The 17,638-nt window shown below is 43.9% G+C and overlaps 1 protein-coding gene across 4 annotated transcripts in view; it reads left to right on the plus strand.

Annotated features, from left to right (window-relative positions):
• The window catches only part of CREB3L2 (cAMP responsive element binding protein 3 like 2), a 126,700-nt gene extending 114,589 nt beyond the window's left edge, over nt 1-12,111 (plus strand). For 3 of the 4 annotated variants that reach the window (XM_034779686.1, XM_034779701.1, XM_034779711.1), the window contains exons 10-12: nt 968-1,094; nt 2,220-2,454; nt 11,492-12,111. In XM_034779686.1, the coding sequence (XP_034635577.1) occupies nt 968-1,094; nt 2,220-2,454; nt 11,492-11,585 (456 nt within the window). In that variant the 3' untranslated portion in view covers nt 11,586-12,111. Of the gene's footprint in view, nt 1-967; nt 1,095-2,219; nt 2,455-4,960; nt 7,415-11,491 lie in introns of those variants that run through there. The other variant, XM_034779692.1, reaches the window with a different exon arrangement.
• The last annotated feature ends 5,527 nt before the right edge of the window (nt 12,112-17,638 follow it).

Raw genomic sequence — 17,638 nt, forward strand, 5'->3', positions numbered from 1 at the left:
CACCCCTGCCCGCAGCCCCACCACAACTGCCCAGAACCCCCCCACAAAACCCCCACTCCCTAGTGCCCCAACACACACATCCTTCCCACCCCCTCACAGCCCAGCACCCTCCTGACTCCTCACAGACCCACTCCCCCAACCCCTGCCTCCTGGTCACACTCACCGGCCCTGCTGGGAGGCGACTGTCTGTTGGGCTGAGCCAGCTGCAAGCTAGGGCCCGGGAACTGCTCCATCCCCTTGAGAGTGGCGTGATCAGCTAGGCCAGGACCTGCCCCGGCCGGGCTCCCTCAAGACACACTTGCCTGGAGGAGCCCAGCCAAGTTCCCCACACTGTTTTTCCCCCCCACACACACACCTGGGTGAGACTGGCCAGGCTTCTGCACCAGTCCCAGGCGGCTCAGCTCTGGGGAGATAGGTGGGGCCCCACAGGTGGTGGGAAGTAGAGACTGTTGGGAGCCAGAGGTGCCCCAGGTTCCGGCTAGGGGGCTGAGAGGAGCAGGGGATGGGGCCAGGGGGCAGAGAGGAGCCCTTGGCCAGCTGGCGGGCAGGCCAAGAAAAGCAAGTGGTGGGCAGGGGGGAGCCAGTGGGGTCTCGGGGTGCAGTGCAAGCGGAACAGGCCGGGGCCCCTTCTGAGCATGGGCCCGGCTCCATGGAGCCACTGGAGCCATTGTAAACCCGGCACTGCCCTTTCCAACTTCCAAATAAAGAAGTTCAGCAGAATAAAATGGCTGCAGGTCTTTAAAATAGACTCTTGCATTGAAATCTTCCTTTTAAATATTGAATTGTTATTGTCCATGCACCTTTGATTAGGGGCATCATATATATTAACCAAAAAGTAGCCTGGAATCAATATTTAAAAAAAAAAATTACAGCAGTTGTGTGACTTGCCATTGCTTTAACCTTAATTCCCATGTATTTGTGTTCAAAGAGTGAGATTGCTTTTATTTTTGCTTTTTTCCTTGTCCAGGTGGTGGTGCTGTGCTTCGCAGGCATTTTTGGCAGCTTCTCTCAGAGTTACGGGCCCTATCCTTCTGCCACAAAGATGGTGCTGCCCAGCCAGCATTCCACACCAGAGTCGTACACGGCCTCCATTGGTAAGCTAAGTCAGTGCTGCCGTTTGCTTGATGATTCAGTCCCCCACAAGATCCCCTTTGCATTTTTGTCGGAGTCCGGTGCACACCGCCTATTCTTCCCTTCCCAGTAGCTGTGTTCCCCACATTGTGGTTGTCATTTTTCTGGCTGAGGGCAGGATGGGAATTCTCCTTTGGAGCCTCTCAACATATCTTCTTGCACAACCTGGAAAAGGGCATTGCTGACATTCAGGAAATGTTCCTTTCTCCCCCGCCTCTTTGAGGATGAAAACCGCAGGTTCCTACTCACCAGCCTCTTGTCTCACTCGAGGGCCACATCCAAAACAATAATAAAGTCTGACCTCTAGTGGTTTTGAGGTGTTGGTGTTTTTGCATTATAGAAATGCAAGTGTATCGAGTCGGTTGAAAAAGTTCAATGGCTGGGTTACCCATGCTGTTGGTGAAACGCATCATGAAGGGATGGAGGAGTCCATTGCTCCCCAACCTACTTGGTAGTTCCAGTCAGGCTTCTGTGTGTCAGCCGAAGGCATCAGACTTGTAGCTCCCAAAAGATTCCAGGTGAGCTTGGCCTCAGTTCACTGCCAAGTGGCCAAATTCACATTGCCAAAAAACCTCCAACACAGCTGATATCCATTGCCTTTCTGTTGGCAGTGTCAGAGGCCAAGGATTGAGTGGGGCACCGGGATGGAAGTAGATGCTAGCTGTCTCCGATAACTATTACGTTAAAATAGAGCCTGTCACCATGGTATCTGAGTGTTTATCCCAGAAGTCATCCCTCCAGTTCTGGCACAGTGGCTGGACAAGTGGGGAAGGACCCTTGCATGCCCAGTGCTCATATTGCACTTGCTGTGGGCGTACATGGCGGGCAGTCAGTGCAGCATCTTTCCCTAGCTCCAAAATTTCTAGTTAATCTCCATGGGTAGCAAAATCTTGTGCAGCTAGATTTACTGTGTTTATATTTACAAAAACAACAAAGAGTCTGGTGGCACCTTAAAGACTAACAGATTTATTTGGGCATAAGCTTTCGTGAGTAAAAACCTCACTTTCAGTTCCCCAAATGTCCAGTGCCCTTGTATCTGGGCTCACTATGTTTCTCATTTAGTTTCTGCCTCCCCTATTTGTACACAGTGAGGTCAAGAAGTCTGCTAATTTACGAAGAGCCCCGCCAACTGGAGGAGCAGTACAGTTCAATCTCCTTTGCAGATCGCAGTGATGTCTGGGATAGGCGCATGGATGCCTCCAAACACACAGCACTATCTCTGGAATCTGTGCCGGGAGCACAGCAGGACAAAGTCACACACTTCACAGTAGCCAATGAGACAAGGCTAGAGAAATCAGTGGTGCTGGGGCTGCAGCCGCACAGGTGAGTGCAGAGGAAGCAGGCCTAGGCATGAGTTGCATGAAATTCCTTGTTGCGTGTTTCCTGGACAATTATTTGTATTACTGTTGTGTACAGAGGCCCCCAGTCAAGATCAGGGCCCCATTGTGCTAGGCATTGTACGAACACCTAGTGAGAGACCGTCCCTGTCCTGATGTGCTTACAGCCTAGATAGACCAGACTGAGAGCGGGAAGGGAAACTGAGGCAAGGAGAGGTAACGTGACTTACCCCAAATCACACAACAAATCAGTAGTGGAGCCAACATTAGAACCTTGGTCTCCTGACTCCCAATCCTATGTCCGATCCACTGGACTATGTTTCCTATCCAAGACCATGTGCTTGGAAAGCCGGTAGTTATGGGGTTCCTGCTGAGCCTGGTGTGGGTTCCTTTGACTTATACTAGCTAGAGGGTGGTAGTCTTCTCAAACAACAATCGCAGTATAGATGTCATTTAAGACTGTTACTCTGTCTGTATTAATAAGAGTTCCCTATAGAAAGTTTTAGTGATGACACTGACACAAGACTTTATATAATCCACCCTGTCATGGTTCAGGGCATCTGCACCTATATTCCCCCCTCACTGGTTCACCAAGGGCATCCATGCTTAGGCTTCTGACTCCCCTCTCTGGGGTGGAGAACCGCGCCTCTCTCCCTCCTGAGCAGTGTATTTCCAGGCTGCACAGTTCTGTACATACACTGTGAATTCCCTGGCAAAGTCAGACTGCCTAAGCAAGCCTGCTTTACTTTTCTCCTCAGATCGTGAACAGCGTAATTACCACAGTTAAGTTACCACACAGTTCTTTCTAAGCAAGCACATTTATTCTTAAGGTACAAGCATATTGGAGAAAACATATTAAAAACAATAAAAGAACCTATATTCATCCTAATAAGCTTACTAGAAGTCATCACAACTCCAAGAAGAGTGAGTGAACAGTCCTTCAAACCCCATCCAGGGGTTTTCCTATGACTAACAAGTTGATAATTCCTTTTGCTCAGAACAACAATAATGAATCTGAGAGCTACTCATTTATACCATTTGTGCATTTTGATCCTGGGAATAGGTAATTTGTAAACCAAAGTCCCCTTCCCAGGGTGAAGCTTCAAAACATCAGGTCTGGAGGTTGGCATTTGCCCCCCCCCACACCTCCACCCAAGTATGTCCTAGGAACCCTACTCAATTAACAGTCCATGCTTGTCTTAGCCCAGGGGTTGGCAACGTTCGGCACGCGGCTCGCCAGGGTAAGCACCCTGGCGGGCCGGGCCAGTTTTATTTACCTGCTGACAGGGCAGGTTCGGCCAGTCGTGGCTCCCACTGGCCGCGGTTCGCCGTCCCGGGCCAATGGGGGCGGCGAGAAGCGGCACGGGCGAGCGATGTGCTGGCCGCGGCTTCTCGCCGCCCCCATTGGCCCAGGACGGCAAACCGCGGCCAGTGGGGGGCCGCGATTGGCCACGTCAGCAGGTAAATAAAACTGGCCTGGCCCGCCAGGGTGCTTACCCTGGCAAGCCGTGTGCCGAACGTTGCCGATTCCTGTCTTAGCCCATTGTTTAAAAGAGTCCTTGGAAGCTCATAAGACTTCCCCACATTTATATTAGTCTTATCTCCTAGACAGCTTACATACTATCCCACAATAACACACAAACATTTGCATTTTTGATACAGTGAGCTCCTAAGATACTGAAACTTAATTCAGTAAGGTTTAACTTTAATTTAGAAAGATTTTGCAGGCAATTACACACAGACACACACGTATAGAGTTATACAAATAATAACTTCTTGGGACGGAAAATATCCGTAAAATATAACCCAGAGGGAGATGCATTGCCTACGTGCTGAAAGCTGAGGGGAAATGCGCATCATCAAGCAATCTAAAAATATGCAGGCCATGGGGCATTGCCATTTGAATGGCAACATGAGCTTGTGGATTACTAAGATTTCTGACTGAGCGGGTTATGAGGAACTGGGTGCCTTTTGCACTCAAGATGGCTCTGCAGTTTGTTGCAGGAAAGAGCTGGGAAGGTGGAACATGTATTGCTAGAAGGGTCACCCTCAGAAAGTTGCATTGAATTCCTTGTTACATTCTTTCCTTTAAAATAATGTGAGATTTGGTGCTCCTGGAAAATGAGACACACTCTGGTTTGAAGAACTGATGTGTGATGTCTTTTCCTTCACTGTACTTTTGCATGCCCTGCCACCACCCTGCTGCTCAAGGCCTGGATCTCTTCAATAGATCCTTTCTATTGTGCCAAATGGGTTTTTATTTGGATACGTCTCTTAAAGCACTAGGATGAGACACCCTGTGCCCCCACCCCCTAACCCCAGCATATCTATTTTAGCGTGAGGTGACTAATTTGATGTGTTACCAAGTTCCAACCAGTGAGCTCCTGGTAAATAACAGGCACTGTAATAGCAATAGCCAGTTTCAGTGGGGTGTGCGCTTTTTGCATGATTGCATACAGGTATAATATTCCTTTTTATTTTTCTCCTCACAGGGTCAGCTCAGAGCTGGAAGTGAATGAAACGCTGAAAATAATTGAAATTGATAGACGAGTTAATGCCACTTCTTAAAAAGAGGCCTTCTCTTCTCTCCCCCCCCCCCCATTATCCTCCCTTCTTTCCAACCCAAGCCCCACCCCTTCCTCTGGACTCATCACCATCAGGGAACCAAAGGGCAAAAGAGAGAGCGTCTGCTAACTTCTGATTTGGCTGAAGAGTCTGTGACTTGAGTCAGCAGCAGTTGTCCTCGTTCTGTCCTTTCCTCCGGGCACACAAACCTGCTTCTGCTTTCACTGCTGTCCCTGACTGGGAATACAAGGGTGTCCAGCTGGTTGGTTTGTGTGTATAGCCTAATCAAGGGGCAGAGCCATCGAATGGAGGATTAGGATAAATGTAACTGATGGGGGAACATTTGTGGTAGGTCACGTGGGAGAAGGAAACTGAAAGATAGTGTGACGCTGCTCAGGATTTGGCCACAGCTCCATGCCCATCACTCTGGCACACTGGAGCTTTATGGGGAGAGAAATGTGTTCACAGTTCCCATCCCTCCCACTGAGGGCAGAGAACAGACACTAGTCCTATTCAGCCAACAGCACAGACAGGAGAGTCTGTTCAATGGCAGTATTGATTTTTTTTTTTTTTTTTTCTTCTCCCTGCTCTCTCTCTCTTCTCTCCCCCCCCCCCACCCTTTCCTGCCCCTTTATCACGTGGTGGATGAAGTTTCCTTACTGTTGCCATCCTTATGAAGGATCCAGGCAAAATTCAGTCAGCCCATGTGTCTTCTCAGGCCTTGTCTACAATTGCACCAATTTAACTAAATCAGTTTAGAAACTGATTGAGTTTAATCTGTGCGACTCCCTTGTGTGGAAATTTTTAAATAAGATTATGACTAGTATATTGTATCCATTTAGCTTAAGTTGATTCCTTACTGGCATAAACTAAATCAATACTAGGCTCTCTTAAACCAAAATAAGAGCGTCCACATTAGGGGATTGCATGGATTTAATTAAATTAGTTTCTAAATCCATTTAGATACATCGGTGCAGTTTTTTGAGGTAGACAAGGCCTCAGATTGCTCTAGGTTCTTCTTCTTCCCCCGAGCCTCCTGTTACTGTTGTAAATAGTATTTATTAGCTTTCCAAAATTTCCCTCTGGTAGCCAGACTGGAGAGCCAAGCTCCTAAGACCATGCAGGTTTTCTTGGTGAACTTTGAAATCAAGATGGAAAAAATATGCTTTTTTTAAAATTAAACTTAGTTCCCTATAATGATTATTAGAATGTAATGAGGCTCCCCTTCCTCCTCCCTTTTACTAAAAGTACATGGAATTAAAGCAACTGCTTAGGAAAAAATTTGTTGCATGTTCCCAATTAGATGCAGATCAGGTCAGTGCTGATGGTCTCCCTCTCTAGTTATTTATTACAAAACTACCTAGAAGACCAAACCAAGGTCAGGTCCCCATTGTGCGAGGCACTGTACACACACATGATGAGAGACTGTCCCTGTCCTGAAGCCGCTATCCTGGATAGACAAGACAGAAAAAAGATGGGAGGGGGAATAGATACACGGAGAGGGGAAATGCCTTGCCCAAGGTCACACAGCTGGTCATTGGTAGAGCCAGGAATAGAATCCAAGTCTCCCGCCTCTCAGTGCAGTACCCTATCCACTAGACCATACTGCTTCTAAAGCACCATGCTGATGCATCTAATGCACACTGCCTCTAGTGCGGTGATTCTCCCTCTCTCAATACCCAGATTGTGCCAATGGCAGGGCTGCCCTTTCCACTCACAACTGTCCTTTCCGTGATCCAGCCAACCCACCAGTGATTGCTTCTGGGTTTTATTTGGTTATTACAAAGGGCTACTCAGAGTTCCCAGTGATGGCTTTAGCCTAAAAACCTAAATAGGATAGAATAGTACGGCTACTTTTGCAATTTACCAGGAAAACTCAATTAAAAAAATATTTAAAATGTTTTTTAAAAAAAAACTCTCCTTTTTTACATAAATAAGGAGACCAAACTAGTGTAGCCTTGTGTTTTATACCATGTACAGTAACTCTTTCCTCCAGGTATTCTATTTTGTAAAATATTTTTAAAGAAAAAGTGTATTGTTTTTGTATTTTAGTATAGCCTCTGCAGTGCTTCATCCTTTCCTGTTCGGATTTTTCCTTTTTTAGTCTCCCTTCCTTTGTTCATTATCCCATCTGTTCACTATGGGCCTGATCCAAAACCCAGTGAAGTTAATGGAAAGAATCCATTTGGCTTGAGTAGGCTTTGGATCAGTCCCCACTGTACCATGATCAGAAACAACATTCAAATTGGCAAGAGTGGGACATGTGTCCCAATTCTACTAGCAGATAATGGAATTTGGTGTGTACACCTCTTGTGTGCATGACTTTCTAGGTCAAACCCCATTCGTCTGTCCAGGTGTCTATTTAAAAAAAAAAAAAAAAATTGGTGGCAATGAGAGAAATGCCATTGTGAGCATATTCACAGTCAATCCTTTCTTGTCAGTGTGGTCAGTACCACCCCTAAGGCATATCCCCTCTTAAGGGTCAGCCACAACAGCCATGCTAGTTCTCCCAGGCTCTCTGGATTGCGCTAGTGCGTACAGACAACCGTCACACAGCTCTCCCTTTGGGAACCCACATTATAACTGCACGATGGAAAGAGGAAGGAAAAGATGGGTGTGAGTGAGGGAGCGTCTGAACTGAGACACAAGTGGTGTCTGCATTATTTTAACCACCTGAGGTCAGCAAAGGGAAGGGGAAAATTTATGACCTGTTAGATTTACCATATTGGCTATCTCAGGGCATCTAAGTACAACCAGGTAGGCATGAGTCAGGGATTAGCAAATTCACGAAAGACCTGGTTTACAGAGCATCCCCAGGTCCCCTTGACTTTGAGTGTAACTGTGGGGGCTCAGTGTTCCTGAAAAACAGGCCCAAAATTTCTCTCTTGGGGTTTATTTATATAGCGGTGTATGGAATGTGAATGTGGAGCAGGTGGAGGCTTATCTGTCTAATCTCTCGTGCCCATTACCCTACTTAATGCACGAATGCATTCTCTCCCAGTAAAGAGACACTATTAATGTTACTAATTTAAATAATAATTTACACTATTTTAATAGAGAATTTCCCCAAATCATTGCTAATCACCATTAAAGCAGTTTGCTTGTTGCAATTTGTGCAGTTTTGGATACACCACACCATTTATGGGGGTTTTACATCTTCATTGATAAAGGTTACTGTCTGAGTCAGGCTACTGGATTAGATGGTCTGATCTATGTATGGATAATATGGAGTACGGCAATTCCTGTGTTCCTATGACCATAAAAATAGCCTCTTTCTATAGCCCTAATATGTTTGATGCTTAAAATGAAATTTTAGCTGTTTTTTTGTGGATCTCCTAAACTAGCACAACATTTGGGTTGAAGTCACTGCTGGGGAATATTATTCCTTTAAAATCAACTACTCCTATTGAACCTGAAATGGGTTTCTTCTGTAAGTCCTTTTTCTAGCAATCGGTCACTTGTTTACTCTGGGGTGAAATTCACTCCTGGATATAGGGTCAGTACAAGTCATGCACCAACTTAAGTCCCAAGAAATCATCTAAGCCCCACTTTAGTGGTCCCGGGCCTCAGGAATTTACCCAGTATATAGCCTTCGTGCTGGTTCTCTGCACAGATACCCTGAAAGCTGCCCGCGTGGAACCCTGTTGCCAAACCAATGTTTTACCACACCAGTAAAACCTTGCTTCTCCCCTATAACCTTCAGACATTCCCCGAGCTGTCAGTCTTTGAGTCTAGGAAGTTAAGCTATGAAGAAAAAGTAGGGCATTATTTTTTAAATACAAATATATATTTATGGAAATCAGGCCCAGGCCATGTGACTGTTCTAATCATGTTAGTATGGAGGGGAGGAGGAAGAGAGAGGTTGGTATGCTATTTATAGTTCTATGTTAGTTTCATATGTGTTCACTATTTGTTCTGTGCAGACTAATATTTTAATACACCAAGGTTCATAGGCCAGATCTCAGCTGGCAGAGTTTCCATTTACACAATTTACATGGAGTAGCTCTGATTTATACCATCTGAGGAACTGGCTCCTGTCACTGGGCCAGGCTTCTCCCCAGCTCCAAAGTATGCACTGCCATGTCCAGTCTCTTTCAAGGAGGTTTATTTTCTTAATAAACCCAGGTAAACAAACAGGAAAAAAGAGGCTTAACTCAGTCCTTGCTTTCAGGTTCCAGTTCTACCCCTCTCAGGGATTTCTGGCAGGTTCCCAGTTCTGGCCAGTTCTGCTCCCTCTTGGGGGCAGCAGTCTCAGGGCTGTCTCCCTCAGCTACTGGCCCCCTTGCTTCAGGGGCCCCACCACTGGAGTTTGCTCCACTCTGGTGTGACTTTACCTCCTCCAGGTAGGTCACAGCCTGTCTCAATCAATTCCCTCTCCAGCTACCCGGTTAGCAGCCCTTTATAGGCCCAGGTGTAGCTCAGCCCTCTTTAATTGGCTGGATTGGACTCACTGGCTCTGGTCCAGGGCCCAGTATATCCATAGGGACCAGCTACCCTGTGATACCTCAGAGCTTTATCTGCATCAAAATATATGTTTAGACTAAAATTTAACTCTGCCTTCCCTTCCCCTCCACCCCCCCCCCCTTTTTTTTGGTAATTCCTGTAAAACTGACTTTCAGCAGTGGACATTGTCTAGACACAGTTACAGTGTAGGTCAAATAAATGAGGAATATTAATTGCCACATCACAAGGGATTGCCACAGCGTATTTGGGCTCTAGATTCTAGCTAGCGCCAACAGGCCATTGTACAAGAACAGAAATATAGTTAGTATTTTTATGCTCTGTGACTAAAATTTCATTCTCCAAGCACTAATTAGAAAGGGAATGTTTTGCATTTTGAAGGTGAAACAGTAGGTCATTACTTTGGTGATTGGGAAGAAAGCAGTATATTTGAGAGGTGCTTTGTTGAACTACTATATACTCTGCAGCTTTGCACTGTAGCTGCACTTACTGTTTCAGTGTTAAGGGCAAATGACTGTTGGGAGTGTGGGGATAAACTGGCCACACAAGTGCATTATAGACATCAATAAATGTATACAGGTTCAGTCAGTGAATCAATGTGCACACCCAATAATCTTAAGATCCAGCAGATGCACCATGGACATTCAGTCTTAGATTGTGGGTGAGATCCAGGTTAACTGCCTTGCCTCTGTGATAAATTGTATTCAGAGAGACCCTAGACATGAGCCAGGAATTTGTTTTTCCATATGCATATCACCTATCTGCTTTTCTTTATGAAGGCACAGATGTGGTTTTGCCTCCTATCTTCTAAGCCTGTGTTGCTTTGGGTCTTGCAAGAAACTCTCATGAGACTGAAATGGGCCTGTGTTGTGGTTTAGTTACTGCCACCAGTCTCTGCTCTGACTTACAGCCCACTTCCAACCCATCCCTCAAAGAGAGTAAAATGTGGGGATATGGAGTAAGGGAAAGCTGGATTTCCAAAATTGCCTCAAAGGGAGTGGAGTAATTCGGAGATGGAGGGGGACTCCAGCAGCAAGGAGAAGATTTCTTCACGCCCAGAAGGAAAATCTTTGTTTGTATAGATTGACACCTTCCCCACTCTTACCTTCTCTCCTTCCTTGCCTTTTTAATTATGTAGCCCTGTGCATGGAGAATAATGGGGCTGACCTTTTCAGTGGATTCCACTTTCTCATGCAACATGGGTAAAATAAATTTGATCTTTTATTGTTCATATAATGGGGTGAGCAAGGACAGAAGAGGAGCAGAAGTGGGTGAGTCACAATGAGACTTCTGTTTTAAAATATCTGTGTTTGTATCAGACCATAGCTGATTCTGGTACAGTGATGCTGAAGTAATGGAATCCCATCTTCTCAATTGATATAGTTAACTATACTCTGTATTGAGTGATTTTTAAAGACACTTGCAGGAGTTTTCTTAAAATAATAAGCCACTCTAAATAAAGGCTTTTATTCATCTATACATCATCATTTATGCATTTATCTGAACAGCTGGCACACATTCCACTTGGTTCAATAGAAAGTTGCATCTGACCCGCAGTGCAAATGGGATTAGCAGTGGTATTACCTATCTGAAAGCTGTCCTGTCACATTCTGTAAATGTTCTCTTACTCTGTATGAAGATTTATGTAAGTAGAGCCTGGACTGAACATCAAACCTGCTATAGACAGCTCTGGATACGTACAGGGAAATCTACCTGGCTTTACCCTAATTAGCCTTTGGGTGTCACTTTTGTTTTATGGAATTACAGCTTCAGCCACTTTTTTTAGGGCTGTAAATTAGAAGGCCATAAGATGTGAGGTCTGGGAGTGACAGTTCAAGGAATACAATTAGTCTTCTGGTACAAGAGCTAAAGGATCCTACTTTCCCATGAACACATCCTCTTAACCACATGTTAAGCTCAATAAAAAATTAATGCAAAGAATTTTCTTGGGCATATAAAGGGCCATGTACTGATGAAATATCAAATTCAAATTGCAGGTATATTCCAGTCGCCCTGAGTGTTCCAGAGGACAAATTATCTGGAGTCTTCTCCTCTAAAATGAAATACTTCCCTGTGGAGGGTCAGAAATGATGTTTCGGGCCATCCAAACCAATGTCACCCTGCAGGTTACATCCATGTATCATTTTGATTACTCTCCCTGTATGTGTGCAAATACAGATGACATGTTTATGGTTTGCCCATATGCATATTAAACAAAACTATTCACTGTGAAAAAGATGGCAGTTATTTGGGACTGTGCACAAACAAAATCCACCAAACCCCTCAGTAAACTGTAACAGAGCCTCCTTTGACTTTGCTGACGTCTATGTTCTTTTGCCAAATGTATGTTTAACCGTGTGTGCGCGCATGTTGGTTAGTCTCTCTTTTTGTAATGACTTCTATACATGCACTGCTCATCTGGATACATTCCCACCTGGTTGTTCGCGCTGCAAACAAGTCTCTTAGTGTAAAGAAATTGTTTGCTGAATTCTACAAGAAAACAATTATTTGAATAAAACTAAATGCTTTTGTAGGATTACATATATGTAGTTAAGTAAAAACTAAAGTATGTTATGCCTTTTCATTCTTGCAAATAAATATTTTATGTAGAAAAAAAGCAAAAATAGCTCCTTTGTCTTCCCATTTATTTAAAATCCAGTCTCCTCTTGTATTTTGCAAGCACAAGACCATGTGCTGTCTGACTTTTTTTTTTTTTTTTTTTTTTTTTAAATTAACCTGATTATCTAACATGTCACTGAACTGGAAGAAGATTAAAAGCAGTGATATGTGTATGTGTTTTACAGTAACTGTCTGCCCCTTTCTCTTAACAAGATTGCTGAAACTGGAGAATTGTTTTTGTTAATCATGGTGGAGGTGGGATGGTAACATTTTTGTAATATTAATAGCATTTTTAGGGAATTATGCAACTTAGCTATGCTAATACTAAATTCATAGATTTTAAAAAAAAAATCTACATTCTGGTAATATTGACTGACTGTCTTGACTTTGGGGATCAGATCTTCACCATGTGTAAGTTGACAGAGCTCCATTGATGTGCCCTGATTTACAAGAGCTGAGGATCTGCCCTTGAATATCCATTGCCTCTGGGATGAATGCTCCAAATCCAGGTTAATACTTTGGCTTTGACATATTCTGTGTTTGAGTGGGTGGATGGATCAAGAACTCCACTGCCTGATCTATGAGGGAGACTAAAGCATCCTAAAAAAAAAATCTAGATGACATTGCAGATAAAGGTCACGGGCACATGGGCAATGCATCTCTGGCCTTTCTCCTATTTCCGAGGGGCCTCCCCAGCTTGAAGTCTATTCTGACACACATGATATGTACTGGGAAAAATGCACTTTGTTCCTGTGCTGGTTTTCCACCACAATTTTCAAATGGAGGCTGCCATTTTGTTTTTAAAACATTCTCGCCTGATTAAGGAACAGTCTTTCCTTTCCAAAAGATGTCAGGCAGGAGCACTGTGGCAAGTAGCAGCATCCAGCCAGAAGCCTGGTACAAATCAATCAGTATTTCTCTGTGAGAGAGGATCACACTGTAGTAGAATAAGTTTCTATTTCTCCTTTCCCAGCTGAGAGCCTCGCTATGGTGACGCAGCCAATACATGGAGCTTGGGATTAGACATGCATCATTCAAATATGAAATTAACATTTCCAGGGGAGATCTTGCCATTGATGTTATTTATGTCACTAACTCTCAACCAAGATCAGGGCCCTACAGTGCTGAGTACTGTACATACACATGTTGTGTACCTAAAGAACTTACTATTTAACTAGAGAGGACAGACAAAAGGTGGAAGAATGGAAGTTATAACCCTCATTGTACAGATGAGAAACAGATAGGGTGACCAGATATCCTGATTTTATAGGGACAGTCCCAATATTTGAGGCTTTTTCTTATATAGAAGCCTATTACCCCCCCCCCCGATTTTTCACACTTGCTGTCTGGTCATCCTAGAAACAGAAGCCGATACATAACTGGATTTTGTATGGCTCTGTTTTGGGACACCTTTCTTGACACCTTAAGAGTCTGGTTTTCAGAGGGTGGGAGCTTGTAGCTGTCCTGTCTGGCAACTAATATATCTAAACACTTCTGAAAATCTTGACTAGAGAGATGAAGTGACCTGCCCAAGGTCATGCAGGCAGTCTGTGGCAAGAATTGGGAAAAGAATGAGGCCATCCTTGTTTGGGTTGGGTACTCCACTATCTCATGGTACAGCAGAATACTCTTCTAGACTAAGCAGCAGCTGCTCCCTTGCCCCAGATTGTACCACACACAGGTGTACACTCCTAGTAGCATGGAAGCACTTCATTGAACAGCCTGGCTGTACAGCTGGGGATTAAAGACCTCTGTCAGAAGTGCCTTTAACTAAAGGGCATGAGAGCAGCTAAGGTGAGTATAGGAACCCACCTGAAATTTGGGCTTATGCCTGTCTGACTGGCCACTGCATCTGAATTAAATATCTTGTGCCTTCCCTGGGAAGGGGGATATGCCATGTCCTTGTGGGAGTCCTAAGCATCCCACTCATTCTTCTCTGCTTTCACCACTCTGAGACCATGTTGCAACCACCATCCTTCCCCGACTGCCACAGCAGTCCCGGTTCTCTGTCTAGAGAATATCAGCTGCCAGAGCTATTAATCCAGGATACGTTTTACAAGCATGAAATTGAGCAGAAAAATCTTAACGGAAAATCATCAGGGGGTGACCGATTATGGCCATTATCTTTCTGTCTTAAGTAGTTATAGCTGAGTTCTGCCTAATTGAAGAATAGGGCTTGGGAATAAAAATGCAAGGTGACTATTAACAATATTGAATTAAGCAACAATGGTCATCATAGTTATGACCCTTAGAGCATCATGAGGTAAGTGGTAACGCATGCACTTTGTGATTACACCAGATAGCCACGTCGTAGAAGTAAATGCTGGCCATGAGACTTTCATGTTCACATCTTGTCACCCTCCAGTACATACTATCTTTTGGAAAATCTGTTACTATTTTTACTCTGGGCCAGATCCTGATCCCTCTATTCACATTGAGTAACACTTTCTGCCATGTTTAGGCCCATGGCCATCAGTGAGAGAGGCTATCGGAATCTGCCCCTGACAGTTTGATATTATTATTTGATTGAGTATCTGCCCCCGTTACGGATACTGTACTCGCAGTAGAGAGAGAGATGGAACCTTCACCAGCCACTGATTTTTCAGTGTAGGAGTGCATTTTTCTAAACAAATGAACAATAAAGAAACAATGGGTGTTTAAAATTCATGTATTGTGAACACATCTGCATCTCTGCCATGACTCAGGGTATTCAGAGAGGCAGTGTTGCCTACTGGATAGAGCACTGGACTGCAGCTCTAGACTGGTGTCTGTTGCCAGCTCTGCCACTGGCCTTCTGGGTGACTTTGAGATAAAGCCATGACATCTCTGTGCATCAGTTTCCCCATCTATAAAATGATGATGATAATGATGACCTCCTTTGCAAAGTTCTGAGCTTTACTGATGAAAAGTGATATATACGAAGTAGGTACTAGAAATTATTGCACTTTAAAAGTCCACTTTATTTGTTGTAAAGTATGCTCTTTGTTTAGGTTTTGCATTCCTCTTTACAAGGACTTTGAAAACTAATTAAGTCAGTTTCACTCTGGTTAGTCAGTTTTGTTCTCAGGTTCTTAGTGCTTTGTTTGGGCTTCAAATACTGCAGGGGGACATCAATTTGTTTAAAAAAAGGTGTGTAATTCAATTTTTTTAAGTTGCATTTTTTATTGATCTCAAGTTGTATACAAATTTTATTTTTTACAAAATTGGAATTGTGTGTTCCTCTACAAGGAAAAAAGTCTCAATTCTGTCTTTTATGTGGCATATTTTTTTTTAAAGAGCAAAAAAACCCCTTGTAGGATAACTTCAAATTTGAGATGCACCTCTTCCATTTTCTAAAGGCAACGTTTAAAAATGTTCAGCAGCTGCCTAATTTTTTTCCCCCTCAGTGTATTTGTACCAACAAAATCAGAGTTTAGCAAGGAGACAAATCATGACTGTCCACTTGTCTGTCTAATGCAACCATAACCCCAGCAGCTAAACTACTGTCTAATGGGGTACTGACCTGATGTTGGATCAGGTCAATTTATATCAAGCATTACCCTGAAGAAGTTGCTTGACCATAGAAGGAGTTGAGTGCCTGAACCAAGCATGCAGAATGGAAACCTAAGCTAGCCTAGGTAAGTCTGTCCTGGGCTTAGGTTGGAGAAAGAAGTTGAGTGCAATTAGACCTCTTCAAAAATTACTCTTACGTGGAGAATGGAAAGGATTTTCTCTCTCTCTCTCTCTCTCCCCCCCCCCCCTAAAATTTACCCCCATACACAGAATCTATGCACCATTGAAGCCTTCAGAATAGAACTTCAGTGACACTAAATAGTGCAAAGGCTTTTTCCTGGCCCTCTGTACAGGGATGAATTTAATCCTGTCTGAGCATTTCCTGTTTCATTCATGCCATCTAACCAGCTCTTCAAGCCAGGCATTGCAGCCATGAGCCTACTGCCTAAAAGAGGACTTAACATAACACCTGCTGAAGTCCATCAATGCTCCCAAACCAGCCAGAGGAGTCACTGCAAAATGATGCATGGTACTTCCTTTATCCCAAAGCCTGAGCCTCTGTATCACTGCCAACCTGTGAACTGTGATACCCGCTGTTGGAATCCAGAACCTTTTGCCAGCACAAAACTCCCAGATGTTGTCAACCTGGTAAGGTTCTATTCTTATGTACTGATCTCTTCCAGTTTAGTCTAGCCACAGGGAATGAAGTCTACAAAGAAATCTATGAATAGATCTGATATTTTCAAGAAGTTTCTCCTATGTTTCTTTAAAAAGTGACATGTTTCGGGTGTAATTGTGTGAGCAAGGTCTTATCTTACTAGCCTTCAGATTCACTCCTCAGTGCTACTATAAAGCAGACTGTATTGGAAGCTTGTTTAGCACCATATGTTGCAAATTAGTCAAGCAAATTTCAGCTGCAATAGCAAAAATAGGTGATCCCATAATATAGTATAGACATGTAGTGATGACAGGGGCGACTCTTTCCCCTGGCAGTCTCAGCATATGGGAAGTGCAAGTTGCCTCCCCTTTGTCCCTAAACTGCCCCAAGCCCTGGTACAGAGATTAATTCCCTGCAATGTCCTGCCCTGACCCCCTCCAATTATATCCATAGGATAGTTAGCTGTACTGTTCTGATTCCAAGTAACACAGTGGAGCATTTCCAAGAGGAGTCTTTGGGGTAACTAGGCTCTATAGCATTATGGGTTTGTCGAGATCAACAAGCACACTGAATTTTACCCAAAAATGAAGTGCAAGGCAGTGGAGAGTGTGTGCGTGCACACACTCTCTAGCGGTAATAAGCTGTCACTAGTTTGCCCTACTTACAAGGTGGGCAGCCACAGTCAGCACTAACTGAAGCTTCTAAATGGCCTTTAAGGATCACCTCAGCTCGAGTGCCTTGCAAAAGTCTCCACCACACAGTGTGCTTTTTATACAGCAAGTGATCCTAAAGTATTCCCTTTGAATTTCTCTTTTAGAATAACTGTATTGATCATCCTGTCCCTCTTTTCTTATGGAGGTGTTTTTGTGGGGTAGGGATTTTGTTTGTTTGGGGCATTGTTGTTTTTTTGTCACATTGCCTTGCTGTGGCCCTGGATTCTGGACACTGAAAACAAGGTGCTTGTTGGGTATAGTCCTCTGGGATTTCGTCAAAGCCCCAGCTTCAACCTTTACATTCTTAAATTAATATTGTCACTATTATCCCAGGTGTTTAAACAGTTCCATGTTGTGACTTTTTCTTACACTGTGGCTGGCCAACAAAAGGGTGAGGCAGGGAACAAAGAGGGTGGGGTATTTCATTTGTTACTAGGTTCTGTAATGGAGCCAGGTGTTTGATTTGGTAGTGTACTAAAAACAGACTGCATGGGGAAAAAAATGGAAGAGATTAATGCATAAACAAACACACTGAGAGGATTAGGGCAGTATCTGATTCTCTTGGCCGCTTGACCTCTCGCTCATGAAGGCATTTTTAATGACTCTAGGAATAGATGAGACAAGGTTAAGGCTGGCAAGTGTCATAAGCTGCCTCGCCAATT

This window comes from Trachemys scripta, chromosome 1 (genome assembly GCF_013100865.1).
Source record: "Trachemys scripta elegans isolate TJP31775 chromosome 1, CAS_Tse_1.0, whole genome shotgun sequence".
In the NCBI taxonomy this organism is placed as follows: Eukaryota; Metazoa; Chordata; order Testudines; family Emydidae; genus Trachemys; species Trachemys scripta.